Source organism: Oryctolagus cuniculus, chromosome 8, assembly GCF_964237555.1.
Source record: "Oryctolagus cuniculus chromosome 8, mOryCun1.1, whole genome shotgun sequence".
In the NCBI taxonomy this organism is placed as follows: Eukaryota; Metazoa; Chordata; class Mammalia; order Lagomorpha; family Leporidae; genus Oryctolagus; species Oryctolagus cuniculus.
In genome coordinates, this window is record NC_091439.1 from 61581626 (window position 1) to 61606599 (window position 24974).

General features: G+C 36.6%; 1 protein-coding gene across 1 annotated transcript in view; it reads left to right on the forward strand.

The window, feature by feature from the left end:
• The window catches only part of TACR3 (tachykinin receptor 3), a 115483-nt gene that overhangs the window by 31164 nt on the left and 59345 nt on the right, over positions 1-24974 (forward strand). The window contains 2 exon segments of the mRNA NM_001082055.1: positions 17512-17700; positions 19618-19768. Coding sequence (NP_001075524.1) covers positions 17512-17700; positions 19618-19768 — 340 coding nt within the window.

Genomic DNA, 24974 nt, shown 5'->3' on the forward strand with positions numbered 1-24974 from the left:
CCTGCCACCTACACAGAAAGCCTAGATGCTAAACCTAAGAGATCTGAGTTACAGACTTCTGGCTGTTCAAGGAATTTGGGGAGTGAGCCAATGGATTGAAAATCTCCCTGTCTGTCTCTTTCAAATAAAACGAAAATATATAAATTTAATTGAGTTTTAAAAGTTGGTTTTAATTATAATTGTTTAACCTCAGAGATACAGACTTCCCATCTGCTCACTCATTCTCCAAATGCCCACAATAGCAAAGGGTAGACCATGGCCCAATCTGGGAATGGGAACTCACTCTAGGTCACCCATGTAGATGGCAGGAACCCAATTCCTTGAGCCATTAACACTGCCTCCCAGAATCTACACTGATAAAAAGCTGGAATTGGGGACCATAAGTGAATATTGAATGAAGCCACTACAGTATGGGACTCCAGTATCCTATTTGGCATTTTTTTTTTTAATTTTTGACAGGCAGAGTGGACAGTGAGAGAGAGAGACAGAGAGAAAGGTCTTCCTTTTTGCCGTTGGTTCACCCTCCAATGGCCGCCGCTGCAGCCGGCGCACCGCGCTGATCCTATGGCAGGAGCCAGGATCCAGGTGCTTTTCCTGGTCTCCCATGGGGTGCAGGGCCCAAGCACCTGAGCCATCCTCCACTGCACTCCCTGGCCATAGCAGAGAGCTGGCCTGGAAGAGGGGCACCTATTTGGCATTTTAACTGCTAGGACAAACTCTTACCCTTTACAACATTTTTTTAGAGAAATTAAATATTTATTAAAGAACAGTTCTGTGTTAGACACTACTATGGTTGCTGAGGATATAGCAGTGATTTAAAGGGACAAAACCCCTGCTTCTGTGACATTCTTAATGTAACTATTAGTAGAGATAAATACCTGCTAAAACTATTGGTTTGTAATTTCAATAATTTGTACCTTTTTTGATCACATGCATAGATGGTGTATAACAAAAGAAGCCAATTATAAGGAGACAGATGCAAGAGAAATTTGTTTCATTACTATTTGGTATCTGAATCATACCAGTAATATTCTGCAAGTTAAATAACAGTTGCTGTTCCAACTTACACAATTTTCAACTTGCCACCTTGTTCCCAAAGATCTGCTCCCTGTCATGTTCCTGAATAAAAGGTCCTAGAACTGTGAGTGGCTTTCAGAAAAATCTCCAACTGATTAGATGCGGAATCTGAGTTGAGAGGATGCCAGCTTCCACCAGTTTCAACAATTAATCTAGTAGTTCATGGTTCTTTGTTTCCCTCAATAAGTGGTCATTCTATTCTCGAGTGAACAGAACAAAACTTTTTTTTTTTTTTTTGGTCACTGGAGACACTCCATTGCACTCTGGACAATTGTTATATCTCTTTGTCACATAAGCCTTTTCATCATAGCTCTACCTCCTACAGTGACCTAGCACTGCCCTAATATATTTCTACACTACATTACAAAATGGCATGTATTGAACTAAAGCCAATAAGTATCATTCCTCTTCTGGGGCCAAAGATTTCACTTCCTTTACTCATTGTTACATTACGTGTCTATCCCTAGAAGTTTCTTTGCCTTTTACTGTAATTCTTCTACATTAGGGCAAACTTTATACTCTCCACTCATCTGAAAACTCCTCACCTTATAAAATTGAAACTAGATTAAATGTTTGTCCTATTATCCTTTAAACTGAATTTGCATACATTTGAATAATCATATTACCTTATGGTGCAAAGAGAATGTCTTATGTAGTTGATTATGTACAGTATTTGTTAGCTCAATACATCACTGACTAGTGTAAATATTATATATTTAGCTAATGTGTATTTGAACGAAGGTGTTTTTTTAAAACTTTTATTTAATGAATATAAATTTCCAAAGCACAGCTTATGGATTACAATGGCTTCCCCCCCATACCGTCCCTCCCACCCGCAACCCTCCCCTTTCCCACTCCCTCTCCCTTTCCATTCACATCAAGATTCATTTTCGATTCTCTTTATATACAGAAGATCAGTATAGTATACATTAAGTAAAGATTTCAACAGTTTGCACCCCCATAGAAACACAAAGTGAAATATACTGTTTGAGTACTTGTTATAGCATTAAATCTCAATGTACAGCACATTAAGGACAAAGATCCTACATGAGGAGTAAGTGCACAGTGACTCCTGTTGCTGACTTAACAAATTGACACTCTTGTTTATGGCATCAGTAATCACCCTAGGCTCTTGTCATGAGCTGCCAAGGCTATGGAAACGCCCTGAGTTCACCGACTCTGATCATATTTAGACAAGGCCATGGTCAAAGTGGAAGTTCTCTCCTCCCTTCAGAGAAAGGTACCTCCTTCTTTGATGACCCATTCTTTCCACTGGGATCTCACTCGTGGAGATCTTTCATTCAGGTTTTTTTTCCCCCCAGAGTGTCTTGGCTTTCCATGCCTGAAATACTCTCATGGGCTTTTCAGCCGGATCCGCATGCCTTAAGGGTTGATTCTGAGGCCAGAGTGCTGTTTAGGACATCTGCCATTCTATGGGTCTGCTGTGGATCTCACTTCCCATGTTGGATCATTCCCTCCCTTTTTTATTCTATATCGGTTACTATTTGCAGACACTATTCTTGTTTATGTGATCCCTTTGGTTCTTAGTCCTATCATTATGATCAATTGTGAACAGAAATTGATCATTGGGACTAGTGAGGTGGCATTGGTACATGCCACCTCGATGGGATTCAATTCAAATCCCCTGGTATGTTTCTAACTCTACCGTTTGAGGTAAGTCAGCTTGAGCAATTCCCAAATTGCACATCTCTTCCCTCTCTTATTCCCACTCTTATATTTAACAGTGATCACTTTTCAGTTAAGTGTCAGCACTTAAGAAGAATTGTGTATTGATTACAGTATTCAACCAAAAGTATTAAGTTGCTCATCAACAGTCAGGGTGAGGGCTGATCAAGTCACCGTTTCTCCTAGTGTTCATTTCACTTTAACAGGTTTCCTTTTTGGTGCTCAGTTAGTTGTCACCTATCAAGGAGAACAAGTGGTATTTGTCCCTTTGGGATTGGCTTATTTCACTCAGAATAATGTTTTCCAAATTCCTAACAGGGATCACTTTTCAGTTAAAATTTAAACACCTAAGAACAATTGTGTGTTAATTACAGAGTTCAACCAATGGTACTAGAACAAAAACAAAATACTAAAATGGATAAAGTATTACATTGTACATCAACCGTCAGGACAAGAGCTGATCAAGTCACTGTTTCTCATAGTGTCCATTTCACTTCAACAAGTTTCCCCTTTGGTGCTCAGTTGTTGCCAATCAGGGAGAACATATGATATTTGTCCCTTTGGGACTGGCTTAATTCACTCGGCATGATGTTTTCCAGATTCCTCCATCTTGTTGCAAATGACTGGGTTTCATTGTTTTTGACTGCTGTATAGTATTCTATAGAGTACATGTCCCATAATTTCTTTATCCAGTCTACTGTTGATGGGCATTTAGGTTGGTTCCAGGTCTTAGCTATTGTGAATTGAGCTGCAATAAACATTAAGGTGCAGACCGCTTGTTTGTTTGCCAATTTCATTTCCTTTGGGTAAATTCCAAGTAGTGGGATAACTGGGTTGAATGGTAGGGTTATCTTCAGGTTTCTGAGGAATCTCCAGACTGACTTCCATAGTGGCTGAACCAGTTTGCATTCCCACCAACAGTGGGTTAGTGTCCCTTTTTCCCGCATCCTCTCCAGGATCTATTGTTGGTAGATTTCTGTATGTGAGCCATTCTAACCGGGGTGAGGTGAAACCTCATTGTGGTTTTGATTTGCATTTCTCTGATTGCTAGTGATCTTGAATATTTTTTCATGTGTCTGTCGGCCATTTGGATTTCCTCTTTTGAAAAATGTCTATTGAGGTCCTTGGCCCATCTCTTAAGTGGGTTGTTTGTGTTGATGTTTTGGAGTTTCATGATATCTTTGTAGATTCTGGTTATCAATGCTTTATCTGTTGCATAGTTTGCAAATATATTTTCCCATTCTGTCGGTTGTCTCTTCACTTTCCTGACTGTTTCTTTTGCAGTACAGAAACTTCTCAATTTGATGCAATTCCAAATGCTAATTTTGGCTTTGACTGCCTGTGCTTCTGGGGTGTTTTCCAAGAACTCATTGCCGGTACCTATATCTTGCAGGGTTTTTCCAATTCTCTCTAATAATTTGATGGTGTCAGGTCGTAGATTTAAGTCTTTAATCCATGTTCAGTGAATTTTTGTGTAAGGTGAAAGGTAGGGGTCTTGCTTCATGATTCTGCACGTGGAAATCCAATTTTCCCAGCACCATCTATTGAATAGACTGTCCTTACTCCAGGGATTGGTTTTGGATCCTTGATCAAATATGAGTTGGCTGTAGATGTTTGGATTGATTTCTGGTGTTTCAGTTCTGTTCCATTGGTCTATCCATCTGTTTCTGTACCAGTACCATGCTGTTTTGATTACAACTGCCCTGTAGTATGTCCTGAAATCTGGTATTGTGATGCCTCCAGCTTTGTTTTTGTTGTACAAGATTGCTTTAGCTATTCGAGGTCTCCTGTGTCTCCATATGAATTTCAGCATCATTTTTTCCAGATCTGAGAAAAAGGTCTTCAGTATTTTGATTGGTATTGCATTGAATGTATAAAAGGCTTTTGGGAGAATTGACATTTTGATGATATTAATTCTTCCAAATCATGAGTATGGAAGATTTTTCCATTTCTTGGTATCCTCTTCTCTTTCTTTCTTTAAGATTTTGTATATCTCATCATAGAGATCTTTAACATCCTTGATTAAGTTTATTCCAAGGTATTTGATTGTTTTTGTAGCTATTGTGAATGGGATTGATTTTAGAAGTTCTTCCTCAGCCGTGGCATTGCCTATGTATACAAAGGCTGTTGATTTTTGTGCATTGATTTTATACCCTGCTGCTTTGCCAAACTCTTCTATGAGTTCCAATAGTCTCTTAGGAGAGTTCTTTGGGTCCCCTAAGTACAGAATTATATCATCTGCAAAGAGGGATAGTTTGAGTTCTTCCTTCCCAATTTGTATCCCTTTAATTTCTTTTTCTTGCCTAATAGCTCTGGCTAAAACTTCCAGAACTATATTGAATAGCAGTGGTGAGAGTAGGCATCCCTGTCTGGTACCAGATCTCAGTGGAAATGCTTCCAACTTTTCCCCATTTAATATGATGTTGGCTGTGGATTTTTCATAAATTGCTTTGATTGTATTGAGGAATGTTCCTTCCATACCCAGTTTGCTTAGAGTTTTCATCATGAAAGGGTGTTTCATTTTATCAAATGCTTTCTCGGCATCTATTGAGATAATCATATGGTTTTTCTTCTGCAGTCTGTTAATGTGGTGTATCATGTTGATTGTTTTGCGCACATTAAACCATCCCTGCATACCAGGGATGAATCCCACTTGGTCTGGGTGGATGATCTTTCTGATGTGTTGTTGCATTCTATTGGCCAGAATTTTATTGAGGATTTTTGCATCTATGTTCATCAGGGATATTGGTCTGTAATTCTCTTTCAGTGCTGCATCTTTTTCTGGCTTAGGAATTAAGGTGATGCTGGCTTCATAGAAAGAATTTGGGAGGATTCCCTCTTCTTCGATTGTTCTGAATAGTTTGAGAAGAATTGGAGTTAGTTCTTCTTTAAATGTCTGGTAGAATTCAGCAGTGAATCCATCTGGTCCTGGGCTTTTCTTTGTTGGGAGGGCCTTTATTATTGTTTCAATTTCTTTCTCAGTTATGGGTCTGTTTAGGTTTTCGATGTCTTCCTGGTTCAATTTAGGTAGGTTGCATGTGTCCAGGAATCTATCCATTTCTGATAGGTTTCCCTGTTTGCTGGCATACAAGTCCTTGTAGTAATTTCTGATGATTCTTTTTATTTCTGTGGTGTCTGTTGTTACATTTCCTTTTTCATCTCTGATTTTATTGATTTGGGTCTTGTCTTTTTTTAGTTAGTTGGGCCAATGGGGTGTCAATTTTGCTTATTTTTCCAGAAAACCAGCTCCTCGTTTGGCTGATTTTTTGTAATGTTTTTTGGATTCAATCCTGTTGATTTCTTCTCGGATATTAATTATTTCTCTTCTCCTACTAGATTTGGGTCTGGTTTGCTGCAGATTTTCTAGATCCTTGAGATGCAGTGAAAGCTCATCTATTTCGTGCCTTTCCAATTTCTTGATGTAGGCCCCTATGGATATAAACTTTCCTCTGAACACTGCTTTTGCTGTATCCCATAAGTTTTGGTATGTTGTGCTGTTATCCTCATTTACTTCCAGAAAATTTTTGATTTCTCTTTTGATTTCTTCTAGGACCCATTGTTCATTCAGGAGCATGTTGTTCAATCTCCATGCGTCTGCATATGCTCTAGGGATTCCTGAGTTGCTAATTTCCAACTTCATTCCTTTATGGTCTGAGAAGCTGCATGGTATGATTCTAATTCTTTTGAATTTGCTGAGACTTGCTTTATGGCCTAGTATGTGGTCAATCCTATAGAAGGCAGATGTCTCTTTAATACAGTAAGTTCAGGTCTTCTGGGTATATACACAGTACTGGGATTGCCAGATCATAGAACAGGTCTATTTCTAGTTTTTTAAGAAATCTCTGTACTCTTTTCCTACCTGGCTGCACTAATTTACATTCCCTCCAACAGTGTATAATGGTTCCTGATTCTTTATATCTTCACAAGCATTTGTTACTTTCTTCTTGATAATAGCTATTCTAACAGGGGTGAGGTGATATCTCATTGCATTACCCTGATGACTATTGATGTTGAGTATTTTATCATATATATGTTGCCCATTAATATTTATTTTCTGCTGAGATTTGTCTATTTAAGTATTTTGGTTGTTTCTTAACTAACCAGTTGTCTTTTGATTGTTGAGTTTCTGATATATTCTGAATATTAAACTTAGCTTTCAAATATTTCCCCCCATTGTGTTGGATGTCTCTACTACATTGACTGTTTCCTAGCTTCAGAAGTTTGAGTTTTATGTAATCTCATTTATTTAGTTTGGTTTGTTGCCTATGCTTTTGGTATCTTATACCCCCCAAAATAATTACCTATACCAAGTCTTGAAGTGTTTGGCTATGTTTTCCTCTAGCAATTTTATAGTTTCAGATATAAATCCATGGCTTTGACCTATATTGAGTTGATTTTTGTATATAATGAGAAATAGGAATATAATTTCATTCTCCTGCTTACGTATTATCGGCTTTTCCAGCATTTATTAAAGACTCCTTTCACCACTGTATGTTCTTGGCACCTTTACAACAATCCGTTAAATCCATGTGTATGGAATAATTTCTGGTTTCTATTCTGTTCCATTGATCTCTGTCAGTTTTTATTAGTACCTTGCTGTTTTAATGACTATAGTTTTGTAGTATGCTTTGAAATTCAATATTTCATTGTCTTCAGCTTGATTTCTTTTTTCCATCCCCTCCCAGGGGAACAATAGCTTTGGCTATTCTGGGTCTTTTGTGATCCTGTATGAATTTTAAAATTGTATTTTTTCTAATTCTTTAAAGAGAGTAATTGCTATTTTGATAGCTATTGCATTTAATTGCTTTAGATAGTATGATATTTTGATATTAATTTTTCCAATCCATGAAAATGAAATACCTTTAATTTTTCTGTCTTTATAAATTTCATCAGTGTCATAATTTTCATTGTACAGATCTTTTACTCATTTGTTTAAATTTCTTCCTAAATATTTGAAATTTTGTATATATTGTCAATGTGATTTCTTTTTCTCTTTGAGCAACATATTTCCAGTGTATAAATATGCTACAGTTTACATAGGTTGATTGTGTATACTGAATTTGGTTATCAATCCTAACAGCTTTCTGGTGGAATGTGTTTAGTTTTCCATGTACAACATCATGTCATCTGCAAACATGGATATTTATTTCTTCCTTTCCAATTTCAATGTCCATAATTTCTTCTCCTTAATTGCTTTTGCTAATAATTCCAATACTATATTAAATAAGAGTGGAAAAAGTGTACATCTTTGTCCTTTTCTACATATCAGAGGAAATGCTTTCAATTTTTTTTTCCTCTCAGTATGATATGGGCTTTTGTTTTTTCATATGTAGCTTTTATAATTGTGAGATATTTCTTCTATAACTAATTTGTTGAAGGTTTTTATTGTGAAGAGATGTTGAATATAATGCTTTCTTTGCATATATTGAGATGACCATATGGTTTTTGTTCTTAAACTATTGATGAGATTTCTGGGATTTATTGATTTATGAATATTGAACCAGCCTTGCATCCCAGGGATAAATACCATTTGATCATGATGCATATTTTCCTTTAATGTTGAATTTGGTTTGCTAATATTTTTTCTTTTTTATGTTTATTTATCTGAAAGGCAAAGTTACAAAGACACACACACAGAAATAGAGAGGCAGAAACAGATCTTCCATCTATCAGTTCACTTCCCAAGAGGCCTCAATGGCTATAGCTGAGCCAGGCCAAAGCCAGGAGACTGGGACTATATCCAAGTCTCTCATGCAGGTGCAATGACACAAGAACTTGGGCACTCTTCTGCTATTTTCCCAGGTTCAGTATCAGGGACTGACTGGATCTGAAGTGGAGCAGCTGTTGCCCATATGGGATGCCAGTGTTGCAGGTGGTGACCTAACACACTGTTCTACAATGCCAGCCCCTGTTGAGAATTTTTGCTTCTATGCTCATAAATGATATTGATCTGTAGTTTTCCTTCTGTGTTGTGTCCTTGGTTTTGGCATCAATGTAATACTCCCTCCCTCTTAAAAAGAGTCTAGCGGGATGGGCACTGTGGCATAGTGGACTGAGCCTTTGCCTGCAGTGCTGGCATCCCACATGGGTGCTTCTCTCCCAATTCTGCTCTCTTCTATGGCTGGGAAAATCAGTAGAAGATGATCAAAGTGCTTGGACCCCTGCACCCGCATGGGAGACCCAGAAGAGACTTCAGATCGGCCCAGCTCCAGCTGTTGTGGCAATTTAGAGAGTAAACCAGAGGATGGAAGATCTTTCTCTCTGTCTGTAACTCTGCCTCACAAGTAAATTAAATCTTAAAGAGTTTGGCAAAGTTCTTTCTTTTTCAAGATTTGGAAGTCTGAAGAATATTGGAGTTGGCGCCTCTTTAACTGGTTTACACAATTCAGTTCTAAAGCCATCAAATCTGTACTTTTCTTTCATGGGATACTTCTAATCACTTCTTCTATCTTGTTACTTGTTATGAGTCTGTTTAGATTCTCCATATCTTCTTGTTTTAACTTTTTGTTAGGCTATATGTATCCAGGCATTTATAGATGTCTTAGAGCTTTTCTGATTTGTTTTTTGAGTTTTTTCTCTTTTGTCAGCCTGTCTAAAGTTTTGTCTATTGTCATTTCCATTTGCATGATATCTTTTTCCAATGCATAACTTTCAGTCTATGTGTTTCTTTACCTAAGAATTGAATTTCTTTTAGGCACTGTATGGTTGTGTCTTTTTTTTTTTAAGATTTATTTATTTTATTTGAAAGTCAAAGTTGCACAGAGAGGAGAGGCAGAGAGAGAGGTTTTCCATCACTGGTTCACTTCCCAGTTGGCCACAATGAAAAGAGCCAGGCTGATCAAAAACCAGGAGCTTTTTCCAAGTTTCCCACATGGGTTCAGGGGCCCAAGGACTTGGGCCATATTCTGCTTTCCCAGGCCATAGTGGAGAGCTGGATCAGAAGTGGAGCAGCTGAGTCTCGAACCAGTGCCCATATGGGATGCCAGAATTGCAGGCCAGGGTTTTAACCCTCCACACCACAGTACGAGGCTCTGGTTGTATCTTTTTTATTCACTTGGTCCGTCTATGTATTTTGATTGGGAAATTTAATCCATTACAACTCAATGTTAATTTTGATAAAATATGTGGTCATTTTGTTGATTGATTACTGATTGTATCTGATCTGTTAGTCAATTTTGTAATGTTTTGTATTTTTGTTTTGGATATTTCTATTGTACAGTTCCTTTATTTCTTGTAAGGCTGGTTTGATGATGCATTCTGTTTTTGTTTATATACAAAACACTTTTTTTCTCCATTTCAAAGAATAGTTTTGCTGCATGTAATATACATGGTTAGATGTCTTTTTCTTTCCAATAACTTTACTATGTCATCCTATTTTCCTCTGGTCTCTAGGGTTTCTGTTGAAGTCTTGTCTTAGTCTAGTTGGTTTTCCATTATATGTAACTTGATGTTCCTGTCTCACTATATTTAGGAACCCTTCTCTTTAACTTCAAAAATTTGAATATAATATGCCTTGGAAATATCTTTTTGGGTTGAGTCTGGTTGGGGTCCTTCCTGTATCTGGATGTCCATATCTTCCTAGACTTGAAGTTTTCATCTATCATTTCATTCAGTAAGTTTTCAATGTCTCTTTCCTTCTCATCTCCTTAAGGTATTATTATAATACAAATATTTGTTTACTTAATGCTACCTCATATATTGTATAGACATTCTTTTTTTTGTTTGCTTTTCTCTGATATTTTTTTTAAACTTTTATTTAATGAATATAAATTTCCAAAGTATAGCTTATGGATTACAATGGCTTGCCCCCCATAACGTCCCTCCCACCCGCAACCCTCCCCTTTCCCACTCCCTCTCCTCTTCCATTCACATCAAGATTCATTTTCGTTTCTCTTTATATACAGAAGATCAGTTTAGCATACATTAAGTAAAGATTTCAACAGTTTGCTCCCACACAGAAACATAAAGTGAAAAATACTGTTTGAGTACTAGTTATAGCATTAAATCTCAATGTACAGCACATTAAGGACAGAGATCCTACATGAGGAGTAAGTGCATTCTTCATTCTTTTTAGTTTTTAAAAAATGTTTTATGATAGGGAGACACACACACACTTTACATCTACTAGCTCACTCCCCAGATGCCACAGCAGCTAGGGATGGATTGGGCCAAAACCTTCAGCCAGTAACTCAATACACCCTTCACATGGGTGGCAGGAAACCAATTACCTGAGCCATCACTGCCACTTCCCTGGTTCTCCTTTGGTAGGAGGGTGGAATGAAGAGCCAGAACTAAGAATCAAATTTAGTTACTCTGGCTATTCTTTAAAATTCTTTTTTCTTTATTTTTGTCTTACTGAGTCCTTTCAAAAGCCGTGTCCTCCTGGTTAGAAATTCTTTCTTGTCTATTCTGTTCTTAAAGCTCACAACTTTTTATTTTCATTGTTCATTTCTAAAATGTCTGTTTAGTTCTTTGTAATGATTTATATCTGTGGAATTTCTCATTCATCTGTGGTTTAACTCATTTCTTTGAATTTCTGTAGGGTTGCTCTTGCATCTCACTGAGTTTCCTTAGAACAACTATTTGAATTCTTCAGACATTTCATAGATTCATCTCAGGACCTAGTTCTAAAGAACTGTTATGTTCCTTCAGAAGTGCCATGCTTCCTTCTTCATATTTTCTGTTTCTGCATTGATGTCTGCCCATCTGGTATAATTCTTTGTTTGTAGAGTAGGTTTTGATTAAAAAGACTTTGTTTAGGGTATCACTATGATTGCTGTTTTGCTTTGGTTCTGGGTGAGCACAGAAGTGTAACTTCTGAGTGATTACTTTAATAAATGTCAATACTATATTTTACCACAATTGTCTGCATCAGTTTGTGAAAATAGAAGTGTGACTTTGAAGTGTGCATGGAGTCCTAGGGTGTGTATCTGCAGCTTCCAGCAAGTTGTGTGTCGTCACCCTAGGATTTGTGCTGACCTCTTTCTTGGTGGTGTGAGACACATAGCCAGGCTGTCCTCTTGTCCCATCAGGCAAGCCTGAGTGATGCTGGGCCTTGTGACACTAATAGCTGTGATTCTGGAACTATCATGTTTTATAGGACCTTCCCCAAGTCCTGCTGGGAGAGTGGGACTTAGGCTGGAACTGATGGCACCAAAAACCCTAGTCCCAGGTCTAAAAGATGAAATGAAAAGCAATTTTGTCCCAGGTCTAAAAGATGAATATATTACATACTGGTGATTTTGCATGGGAAGATGTTGGTCTGGAGTAGTGTAAATCAGGTAGGTTCTTCCATATGTCTCACAGGTTACATTCCAGTGATCTTGTGAATCCAGCACTAATAGTTACAGTCCTGGAGCTACAGGATATAGTGGGATCACCACCCAGTTCTAACAAAGAGCCAACTGTGCTGGTGAATATGGACTGCCAGCCACCAGCCTGAAGCAGAAGAATGCAGTTGGGGGTCTCCAGACATCACAGGTGAATGTGAGTTACACCAAGGATTATAATACTACTACGAAAAGTCCCATATCATCAGGGCACAGGCAGAACTGTCCCAATTTCCACAGGGGATGCAATGGTGATTCTGAGGTTTATGCCCTAGGCACCCAGCATCATATGCTAGAAGATGCAGTGGGTCCTTCCTCAGGTGTGGTCCTCTCAGAATCTTTTGTTCTACTGCTTCTGCTGAGCCCCAAAAAGTAGAGAGCAGCTTCCCTGTTTGTACAGAGTGAGCAAGTGAAAATCTGCCCATAATTGCCACAGCGACTGTGTAAAGGAGATCTACTCTTTGCCCTGGAAAGTACCCTTTTCTGGCTCTGGTGGCTTCTGATAGCAGCCGTTCTGCTTAAATCAGAATAAAATTTAGTGGCTGCTCTGCTGCAGCATCTCAGACTCTGTCTCTTTAGGGGCAGAGGGAGTCGATGAGGGTACCTTTTTCAAAGCGAGGTAGTCAAATCCCAGTCAGCTTTCTAGGCTGGATTTAACATTAGAGGGGACTGTGGAATTTCTCCCTTAGTTAGGGCTATGGGCCTGTTTATGGGTCACTTTCTTTTCATCGTTTCCTGATAAGAGGACATCTTACAGCCAGGTAGCCTGTGCAGAAGCTGTGGTGACTGTGGGATGTTTTGCTGCTGCCTCTCAGAGTCTCTGAGCCATTTGCTATTTCTGTCACCTCTTAACTAAAATATCCCCTCAATCAGTCTCCTTAAAATATGGTCTTTCCTTTGTTGTCCTGCTATTTTTCTGTTATTGAGGTGAGTGATATTTCTCTGTATTCATCCATCTTTGGTTCCCCTCTAATTCTTTTTTTAAAATATTTATTTGGAAGAGAAAAAGTCAGGGGTAGGGAGAAAGATCTACTATCCACTGATTCATTCCCTAAATGCCCACAAACCAAAACCAGGCCAAACTAAAACCAGGAGCCTGGAATTCCATCTGGTCTCCCATGTGGGTGTCAGGGAACCAATCACTTGAACTATTGCCACTGCCTCCCAGGATACACATTAGTTAGGAAGATGGACTGGGAGTAGAGCAACTGGGACTGAGACTTCAACAAGGGATGTGAGCATCCCCAGCTCACATTGTGGTGTCAGAATGCCCGTGCCAGGAAAGCTAAATTCTAAATTTAAGTTAAAAGCATATATAATGAAATTCACATACATTCATTAGTCTAAAACTATTTCAAGTAACAGTGTATAAATTTTGCTGACATAAATCAAAGAATTTGAGAAAATGAACAAGTAATTTTTTGTCAACTTATGTTTTATGTTCCTATTATATGTGTACAATCATGTACATATACACAGAAATTTATTTTAATAAATTCTTATTTCAAAATTCATAAAATATTTAATTAGTTACTAGCTCATTATTATATTTGTTTAATACTTTTATGAAATGTACAAAATAGGAAATGTAAGTTAGAGTAAAATTATGTATATCTGAAATGATTTTCAAAGCAGAAACTACCCTAGAATCAAGGTGAGAAATTGAAATTTTATGAAAAGCTATTACAACTAATCATTATTTTGCACTTAGTAATAGCCAGACCACATATATGTGGGATTTACAGACTACAACAACTACTCTGGCCAGAATAAAATTGGAAAATAATAAAATCCATATAATTTCAGGCAAATTCAGTACAATTAAGTAAACATCTGAAAGCTGCCCTCTGTCTTTATTGAAAAACTTTAATGTGTGTAGCTGCACATAAATCCCAAGAAAAAGAGCTTAATAAGATGCCAACAAGAGGTGGAATTTTAGTAGATACAAATGACAATAACAAAGCTGGAAAGACTGACTTATTGAGTGTTGGCAAACAAAAGTTGTGACAGAACATGCAATTTTTCCAAAGACATCAAATTAAGCATAAAGGACTCCTTCCCTTACAGCAGAGAAAAGTGGTCTCAATATAGGGGAAAGAAAACCGAAAAGAGATGGCACTAAAAATGAGCCGTTAGCAGATACTTCTGAGAATCTCAGCCTCTATGAAAGGCGGTAAGAAGTGGCTTTTAAACTTGAATAGACGATAATGCTAATTTGAAGAGCGAAGAATCTGACTTTAGCTGTTGCTGAAGACAGAACCATACCAAGGAATTTGTAGTGCCTTTGACACTTTGGTGAAGGGAGTGATAGTGTGCAGATCAACCAAAAGTCTAGTAAAGCTTATGTGATCACATGAAAGATTTATATTTCTTTAAAGACATAAATTACAAATACTCAGGGGAAATTATATCTAAAATTGAATCATCTCTTCTCAAATTCCAGAGAGTATTTGTCCAGACAAACTGAAGTATCCATCTTCTCCAAAGGTACTCTGGAGCAAACAATTGTTATGGAGAAAAAGGAGGAAATATTGGTGCCAAAATGAATTCCTATTCACTAATTTCATATTGATCTTCAACAATAATTAGCAATTATACCTACTTCTTTGGCCAACTGGCTCTGTCAGTAACAGCATTTTGGCATTTCCTTTTGTTCTTCAAACATTTACTTAATTCTAAACAATTTCAGAATAGAATTTGAACCTAGATCTGCTTGATTCCTAAGACTATGGCATGATTATCATTGGCTGAATGTGTGAATGCCTGATTCATCATTTTTGCATTCAAACCCATGTATAAGCAGGCCACTACCTATTTCAAAGGAAACTTTATTTTCTATGTTTCATTATAGCATTTCTAAACCAAGATATTAGAGCAGTCAGGACTTCAACTGCCCCTGTATAGGATGCCAGCACTGCAGGCAGTGGTTTACCTGCAGTTCCACAGCACCTGCCTCAGGTGTACTTGTTTCTAAGTGTTCTCATTCTTTTATAAGGTTGAATGCTTACAGATTCCACACATACTATTTCAATGTCTAAGTTTGGGTACCTTTCCATTAGGTTTAACTTCTAAGTTATCTGGGGGAATTTCCCATTAGAAGAAGTACAGTACAAAAGGATTTTCTTTATCTTTTGGTAACTAATTACATGAGGGAAAGAAATTTTGTGTTTTGTCAAGATAATCTCATGTATTTTCTATCTTTGGGTTTAGAATACTGAATGTTAACAGTTGATTTTTAACATCTTTTAAGTGTATATTTCTACTAATCAAATATTAAATATACTTAATATGTAATAAATATATTTAAACATAAAAAACCCCATGTATAAGCAGGCCACTACCTATTTCAAAGGAAACTTTATTTTCTATGTTTCATTATAGCATTTCTAAACCAAGATATTGTTTTTTCAGTTACTTTAAGATTTATTGAGGTATAATTGATATAAAAATTTTGCAAATTGAATGTGAGTTTGGATGTAAACATACACCTCTGATTGAATCACCACAATCAAGGAAGTAAGTACATCCATCTTTAGAAATTTCTTTATGCTCTTTTGTGTGTGGGAGGGGATTTTTTTTTTTTGGTAAGAATATGAAATCTATGCTTTTGACATTTTAGAGCTCCCAGTATAATTTGATAGCTATTGGTACTATGTTGTACAAGAGGTCTCTAGAACACGTTTGTTCTGCCTAGCTGAAACCTTGTTCTCATTTAACAATTTCCCATTTTTTTCCTCTTCCCATCTCTGGCAACTTCCATTCTATTCTCTGCCTCTATGAATTTTACTATTCTTAAATACCTCATGTATACCGAATCATGTACCTAAGTGAAATAAGCTAATCACAAAAGAACAAGTATGATTACTTTTTCACATTTAAGATTAATATTTATTATTAGATGCCATACTTAATAAATTAAGGATATTTCCTTTAGGCAAGAATATGATATACATATTGTTATATATCTGCTAAAATCTAACCCTGCCTAATAGTTGTAAAAGCAAAGAGCAATAAACAAATTATCTGGACTTTGAAATGTTTATTTAAATGGTTAAAACTCTTTGGGCTTAAGTTGTATTAATTCTTTGGCAAAAGTATTTTTTGAATTATGCATAAATCAAAATACATTTTTCAAATAAAAAATGGCCAACAGCCAAAAGAAAACAATTATCATGTTTTATTTGATATAAATATAAAAATGTGGGACAGGCACTGGGCACAGCTGCTAGGATGCCAGTTGACATACCTGCATCCCATATTGGTGTGTCTGGGCTGGAGTCTTGGCTCTGCTTTCAATTCCAGCTTCCTGGTAATGCTCTCCCTGGGAGGCAGCAAATGATGCTCAAATACTTACCTACATTCTTGCCATTCACATGGAAGACCTGGATTAAGTTCTTGGCTCCAGGTTTTAGCTGCAACCAGCCTATGCTGTTGTGGTTATTTAGGGAGCAAACCAGTGGATAAAAAATGTTTCTATGTGTGTCTCCCTCTTTCAAACAAAGTAAAAACTTCAAATTTTTAAAGAACATAAAAATTTAATTAGTCTGGTTTGTACTATTTTCTTCTCTGAATGTTAGCCAGAATTTGACAATTAACCATATTATATCAATTTTTTTTTCATATTATGTCAATTTTAAACTGGAAATGTTTTCTCTCTATTATCTTTGCAAAGTCAAGAGTTCTCAATGACCCAAAAAGTTGCAGTCTAAAAGCACTCTATGTGTGCTTTTTAGAACCTCAATTATTGTTTCCTATAGCAACTCTTTTTTACATAATTACATAGATAGACTCCATGAAGATTTTCATAATTCAAGTATAATTCAATTTGTGGACTAACAGGAAGGTACAGCCTCAGTCAAACGTGATTTCCCCGAATCCTGAACTTATCTCTGGCTATTACATGGATGTGTTGTCTACATATTTCATACAAATTCCTCATCTTTTTCAATTATGTAGTTATCCATTTTATTTCCCTAGAATTTTCTTTTAAAAAGTTAAGTGGTCATAATAGGAATTAAGATTTTAAGGTGTAGGCCTAATGTTTTTAAGCACTTCTCATGTACTTTTCCAGTTCAGTTCAGCAGACATTGCTGAATTCTGATAATGTGTTAGTCACAGTACAACATAATCAGTACCTTTCACTTACATTATTTCTACTGATTCCCTACTTCACTACTAAGATGTCAGTGTTCTTACTGCTATTTTTTTATTTCAAAAAGACTAAGCAATTTCAGAATAGAATTTGAACCTAGATCTGCTTGATCCCTAAAACTATGGCATGATTATCATTCTATGCTGCCTCTACTCAAGCAAAATCATTATTGTGTTTAGCACATAAGAGGCAACCCTAGCCTTTGAAACTCCATTTTAAACTCAAATACAAGAGAACCAACAAAATGGTCTGTTTGTGTCTTTATAGGTATATGGCCATTATCGATCCCTTGAAACCCAGACTGTCTGCCACAGCTACCAAGATTGTCATTGGAAGTATTTGGATTCTAGCATTTCTGCTTGCTTTGCCTCAGTGTCTTTACTCCAAAACCAAAGTCATGCCTGGACGTACTCTTTGCTATGTGCAATGGCCAGAAGGTCCTAAACAACATTTCATGTAAGTTAACTATTATGATTTTCAATTTATTGAACTTTTCAAAAACTATAATTTGGGAGCATGTAAGACATTAACATTTCCCTCAGGGTTCACACAACATATGGGAAAAAAAAATACCTAAAGATACTAAATATCAAATGATGTATTACTTCTACCATTGACTTTAAATCAATACTTATTAAGCTAACAGGAAACAAGGCAAGTATATTTGATTATAAATTGTTATATATTATAAATTGTTATATATTATAAATTGTTATATAAAACTTATTAGAAATGTGAATGCTTCTATATGTGATAGCACTAGAGATTCCTATTCCTAAAGTTAAGAAATAAATAATGAATTTACTTTAAGGAAAGAAGCATTGTTATTGAATGAGAAATAAGTGAGAAGTGAGGAACCAAAGCCCACAAGTGCTGATTACCTCTTTTAAAAAGCTGGCTAGAGAGAAGGGAGTCCTAATGGGTTCCTGGATTTTATTTTGGTTGGATTTGGTTTGTGCTCGTTTGCTTCACCATTAAGAAACTGGAGGATGAGGTTGGAAAGGAAAAAGGAATGCTTTATGATGGAAACTACTGTTTCATATTTTGGACTTAAGAAAAGCAAGAGTCCCAAAACCTAATTGTGTAATTTATCCTATTGTATTATTTTATTCTGGTCATAAATTTTATTCAATAAAATTATTTTTCTATTTTAATGAACCATTTTTACTTTTAATAGTAAGTCCTGATGTTCTATTGTAGTGGGATGATTATATGATAAGGCACTGTATATTTCTGTCTTCAATAATCTAGAAGAAAGGATTTTTTATGTTATTACCATTAAAAAATAATTCTTAATCATGGTACAAGTAATGGTCATCTTTGAAAGCATTTATTTTATCCAACTTTGCCTAAAGTTCAAATTTTAGGGAAAAATATCAGGAGGCACTTATTTAAGGAAAATCTATCCATTACTGCTAATAAATGTTACTTTGCATGAAAATATCACCCTCAAATTGTTGACTGAAATGCTTTTCCACTAGCTTAAAATCAATTCTTATAAAGCTACAAGGAAACCAAAATGCAAATTTTAAAATTCATTTACAAAGAAAACACATGTATTAAAAAGACTATTGTTAACTAATTACTTTAGAGGCTTCCTAGGACAATAAAAGCCACAGTAATCTTACAAAATTCTGTTCATACTGTTAAATTAGGGGATGTCCTTATATTCCTTCCTAATTGCATACTTGTAATTATAATTAAAATAGATGAAATCATAGAATTTGACAATTTATAACATGACTTTGATATGACTTATATAGCTTCATGTGATTTACCAAATTAACAATACAATCAAATGCACCATGACATTGAAAACATGTGTGTATGTTTCTTTACTTGATTTTCTCAAATCATAGTCAAATAACATGTGTATCTAATGTGACTGAGATTTTCTAAAATTGGTTTTTCTTTTCAATGAAAACCAATTTATTTTAAATATGTCTGTTATAGGACTATATAGAGCAGTGCTACACAGGGCAATATATTTCAGTTGGTTACTTTATTCTGTCTCATCCCTATTTCTATAAATTTTTCTATAAAAAATTTAATTAGTTTAGCACAAGAATCACCAAGCACAACATCAAGCAGAGAAAAAGTTTTCAGACTCCATTTCTAGGTAGAGAACGTGTGTAGTTTAAATGAACACTATTCATCTGAGGTAAGTTTTTCTATATGAAGTAATTGGCAAAAGTCAACTGATAGCATTTGAAACATGACCACAGGTGACACTGGCAGGTTCTTTTGATGTATATGTGAAATGAGGATATAGACAAATTATAGAATTTTGAAATTTTTAATTATGATTTAAAGAACTAATGTATATTTCATCCTGATAGATTGTTTATCATGTGTTTTTCTTATTTCTTGTAGCTACCACATTATTGTTATCATACTGGTGTATTGTTTCCCATTACTCATCATGGGTATCACATACACCATTGTTGGAATCACGCTGTGGGGAGGAGAGATCCCAGGAGATACATGTGACAAGTATCATGAGCAGCTAAAAGCAAAAAGAAAGGTACCTTCTATGTAATTTACCTAGCATTTGTCTAAAGTGTGTCACATCACAGAGGGAAAAAAAACTTGTGCATTTTCATATAATTGACTTGAGTATCTACTCTGACTTTTTAATTGTCTTTTCTTTGTCTTTTAAACATTTTTACCTTTCTGGGGGGTTCTTCTATACACCACTGCCCATGTAGCATATCAGATTAGTCTGCAATAGAATAGTTACTTCCTTGCAGTTTGGCTTTTTAAAGCAGATTTTGCCAAGTATTCTCAATTACTCCACTTGAAATTGCTGAAATTCATTTCAAATGTAATCTGAGTCAATCGTATTTCTTCAATTATAATCATTTTTTACTTTTATTGAACAGTGTCTCTGTCTGTAACATACCCAAAGCTTCTTTAATCCCACGAATGACATTTCTCCTTAAAAGTGGTATAACTCCTTAATTTCTACCTCTTGTGTCTCTGTCTGTTTCCCTCTGTTCTTCCCCTTGACCATCCATATTTATTTGATTTAGGGATGACAATCGCTATGTTCCTAAATCTCTGTGGGTGTATGACATTCATGAAAATTGTTCACCTTCAAAACTAAATGAAGAACAATGTTTTTTTTTCTTCTTACTATTTGTTGAACTCTTATTGTATGGTTAATCTTCTGAGTATAAAGTAAACTGAAAGTATATCATTGTAAAATTTAATTAAGAGAGGAAGGATAAGGAAGTTTTGGAGCATGGGTGGGAGCAAGGTAGGCTCCCACCTAATTCTGTAAATGTTAATTTAAAGGTGTCCCTTGAAATGCCCAAATCACATATCGGAGCACCCAGGTTTGAGTACTAGCTTTGCTCCCAATCCTCTCTTCCTGCTAATGTGCACCTGGGAGGCAACAAGTGATGGCTCAAGTAGTTGGGTCCCTGCCACCTACGTGGGAGACCTGTATTGAGTTCAAGGGCATGTGACTTTAGCCCAGACCAGTCCTGGCTATTGCAGACATTTGGTCAGTGAACCAGCACATGCTAAAATGATTTCTCTCTGACCCTCTCTTCCCCTCCTTCCTTCCCTACCACCTCCTCATCTCTTCCCTCCTTACTCCTCCCCATTCCATTTCTCCATACCTCTCTCTCCACTCTCTATCCCTCTTCATGTCCCAATCAAAGAAATAAAATAAATATTCAAATAAAAATTTTATGTTGTGGAAATGCCATAAACAATGTTTTTAAGAAACCAGGAAAATGTTTTATAGTCTTATGATCTACTAGTTGATCAATTGAAAAATGGACTGGTTGCAGGTGGCATTAACATTGGCTGAATGCACACACTCCACCTGTGCTGAAGAAAATAATCTCCATCTGGAGGGAAGATTCCAGGACAGGCCATGGATCTTTGCCCTCAGTACCGGCAAGTTTAGATTTGATGAAAACAAGAATAGGAGCTCTTGGTGGCCATGATAATTAGAATATGCAAATAAAGACAGAACACTAAATAACTCAATTAGGAACTAGGAAAACAAGAGCACAATGACATGCCTATGACATGCATATGACAGTTTGTGCATGTGAAGGTAACCTGTTTCCATAGCTGATTAGAAAGAGCAGTATAAGGGCCAGCATTGTGGCATTGCTTGTAAAGCCACTACCTGAAACTCCAGCATTCCAATGGATGCTGGTTTGAGTCTGGGTTGCTCCACTTCTTATTCAGCTTCCTGCTAATGCACCTGGGAGAATGGCCCAAGTCCCTGTCCCTCTCCCTCTCCCTCTCCCCCCTTTCAAATAAATAAAATGTTAAAAAAAGCAAAAAAAATTGGGTCCTAAATCATTTTCCACTGTCTTCTCAGGCACATTTGCAGGGATCTGAATGGGAAACGCAGTAGCCTTCCCATGTTGGATGCCTGCTGCTCAGATGGCAGCTTAACCCACTGAGCCACAAGGCCAGCCCCTACTATTAACATCTTCTATCAGTATATTTATCATAATCCATAAGCCATAAGGCACACCCAACTTCCCTTATTTTTAAATCCAAACTCCTTGTGTTACTCCACCCCTTCTAATCTCTTGTAATCAGCATTCTTTGTTCAGATAGGTTTCATTTTGAGAATCCACTTTTGAGGGAGAATCATATTTATGTTTCTGCTTATTTCACTTAGCATGATGTATTCTATTCCTGTTTTTTTACCCCTGTGGATAAAAGGGCCTCATTATTTTCTATGGTTGAATAATACTACATTTATACATATTTTTTGTCCATTCATCTGATGGACACCTTACTTTATTCCATATTTTGACTTTTTTAAAAAGATTTATTTATTTGAAAAGCAGAATTACAGAGAGTCAGAGATCTTCCATCCACTGGTTCACTCCCAATTGGCCACAATGGCTGGAACTGGACAATCTGAAGCCAAGAGCTTTCTTCAGGTCTCCCAGGTGGGTTCAGGGGCCCAAGCACCTGGGCTATCTTCCACTGCCTTCCCAGGCCATAAGCAGGGAGCTAGGTCAGAGTGGAGCATCCAGGTCTCGATCTTCTGCCCATTTGGCATGTCAGCATTGCAGGTGGTGACCTCACCCACTACACCACAGCACTGGCCCTCATATTTTGACTTTTGTGAACAGTCCTGCTAAAAACATGGTGGAGCAGTTTTCCCTTTAATACAATGAGTCCATGTCTTTGGGTGTATACTTAATAGTGGGATTGCTGGATCATATGGCAAATCCATTTCTAATTTTTAAAGAAATCTCCAAACTATTTTGCACAGTGGCCACATGGATTTGTGTTGCCATTAAGGGTACATGGAGTTACACTTTCACCACATCCTCATCAGCATTTTTCACAACAGCATTCTGATTGGGGTGAGGTAATACCTCATTGTGGTTTTGATTTGCATTTCCCTGATGGTCAGTGATATTGAACAATTTCTCATGTGTGTCTTGGCCACTTGTATTTTTTCTTTCTTTAATGTATTATCTTGAAAATCTGAGTTACAGAGAGGGAGAGAAAGCCAGACGTAAAGAAAGAGATCTTCCATCCACTGGTTCACTCCCCAGATGGCCACAACAGCCGAGGCTGTGTCAGGCTGAAGCAAGGAACCAAGAGCTTCATCTGGGTCTCCTGCCATCTTCTGCTTTCCCCAGGCAATTTAGCATTGAGCTGGATGGGAAGTGGAGCGGCCAGGACTTGAACCATGCTCAAATGGGATGCTAGCATCATAGGCAGTGGCTTTACCATCTATGCCACGACACCAGCCCTTAATGTATTTCTTCTTTTGAGAAATGTTTACTCCGGTGCTTTGCATATTTTCTCTTAGATTGGTTGCTTTTTGAGGAGTGTCAAGTTTTTTAGTTGCTCCTGTGTCAGATGGGTGACTACCAAATGTTTTCCTTCATCTGTTCTATGTCTCTTCACTGTTGATGCTTTCCTTTTCTATGTGGAGGTTTCTGGGCATGATGTGGTCCCATTTATCTAGTTCTGTTTTTTTGTTTGTTTGTTTGATTCAGAGATCTTACTTTTTAAAAGAAATCACTGCTCTTACATCAATGTTTTGAAATGGTATCCCTGTTTCTATCAATTTCATGTTTTCATATATTATTTTTGGGTCTTCACACAATCTTGTTGATTTTTGAGTATGTTGAGAGGTGGAAATTAATTTCTTTTGCATGTATGATCCAGTTTTGTCAGCACTATTTGTTGAAAAGACTCTGGTGTATGCTCTTGGTAGCTTTGTCTAAGATTGGTTGGCTGTATGGACATGGATTGACTTGGGGGCTGCTTGTTTTATTGAGCTGTATGTCATTTTTATGCCAGTATCATCTCTTTCAATGTCTATAGTTTTATAGTGTGCTTTGGGATAAGATATTGTGATGCTTCCAGCTTGATTATCCTGCTCACAATTACTTTAATGTCCAGGGTCTTTTGTTCCATATGAATTTTGAGTATTTTATTTTTTCTGCTTCTGTGATGAAGGTCATTGGTGTTTTGATGGCAATTGCATTGAGTCGGTGGATTTATTTAGGTACTATGGACTTTCAGTAATACTAATTCTTCCAATCCATGAATACAGGGTATTTTTCTATTTTTTATGTTTCTTTGATTTCTTTCATAAGTGTTTTGTAACTTTCTTTGTGGAAATCTTTTACACTCTTATTTATGGCAGCAGTAATCACCTGAGGCTCTTGACATGAGCTGCCAAGGCTATAGAAGCCTCTTGAGTTTGCCAACTCTGATCTTAGACAAGGTCATAGTCAAAGTGGAAGTTCTCTCCTCCCTTCAGAAAAAGGTACCTCCTTCTTTGATGGCTTTTTTTTTTTTTTTTTCCAGAGTGTCTTGGCTTTCCATGCCTAAAATACTCTCATGGGCTTTTTAGCCAGATCCAAATGCCTTAAGGGCTGATTCTGAGGCCAAAGTGCTGAAATAAACATTTAAATAATAAGTTTTCTAGGGAAATGAATGCCAAGAACAGAAAATATATTTTTAAATTCCTATTATCTACCATGAAATATCTCCCCCAATAAAAATTGTATAAATTTTACATATAATTATTTGCCAATTTTTCAGCCATATACTTTGAAAAAAAAATCCTATTTTGCTTGATAAAATAATAAATATCATCAGAACGTATCTGCCTTAGGTATTTCTGAAATCACACAATATTTTAACCCAGCATGATATGTTGAAAACATACCATTGATTATTTAAAATCCTCATTATCCTAAAAGAACTAAAAATCAAGAAACACCTGAGACCTCTGATATTACCATATAATGTTTTGAATTGAAACAGTAAAGCTTAGAGAGCTGATAGCTGCTTGTTCCATCCAGGTAACTTCATCTTCCCCACCCTATGCTCTAACCTGCAATCAGAGTCTCCTACATTGGACCTCGACATTGATTGTCAATACTTCCTGGTTTCAACCCTTTGATTAAATATTTTCCATGCTTTCATGTGTGGCAGTGGGTGGGAATCACTTTGAAAAGCCTAGAAACTTTCTGCTTCCTTTTGATTTTCTTGTAATAGTTGAGAAGTGGAAGTGATTACACCTTTTTTTAAAAGATGAGAAAGGCTAGACACTTCAGGAAGAAATCTCTACAGAGTTTGAGTGCTTGACAATCACTTGAAAAAGTTTCTTATGGATGGCCCATTAGTGTTTCTCACTCTGTAATTACAGTCCTGAGAAGATGGAATGAGACACCATGGATTCCTGTTAGGTAGTAAATTTTAGGATAGGAAAT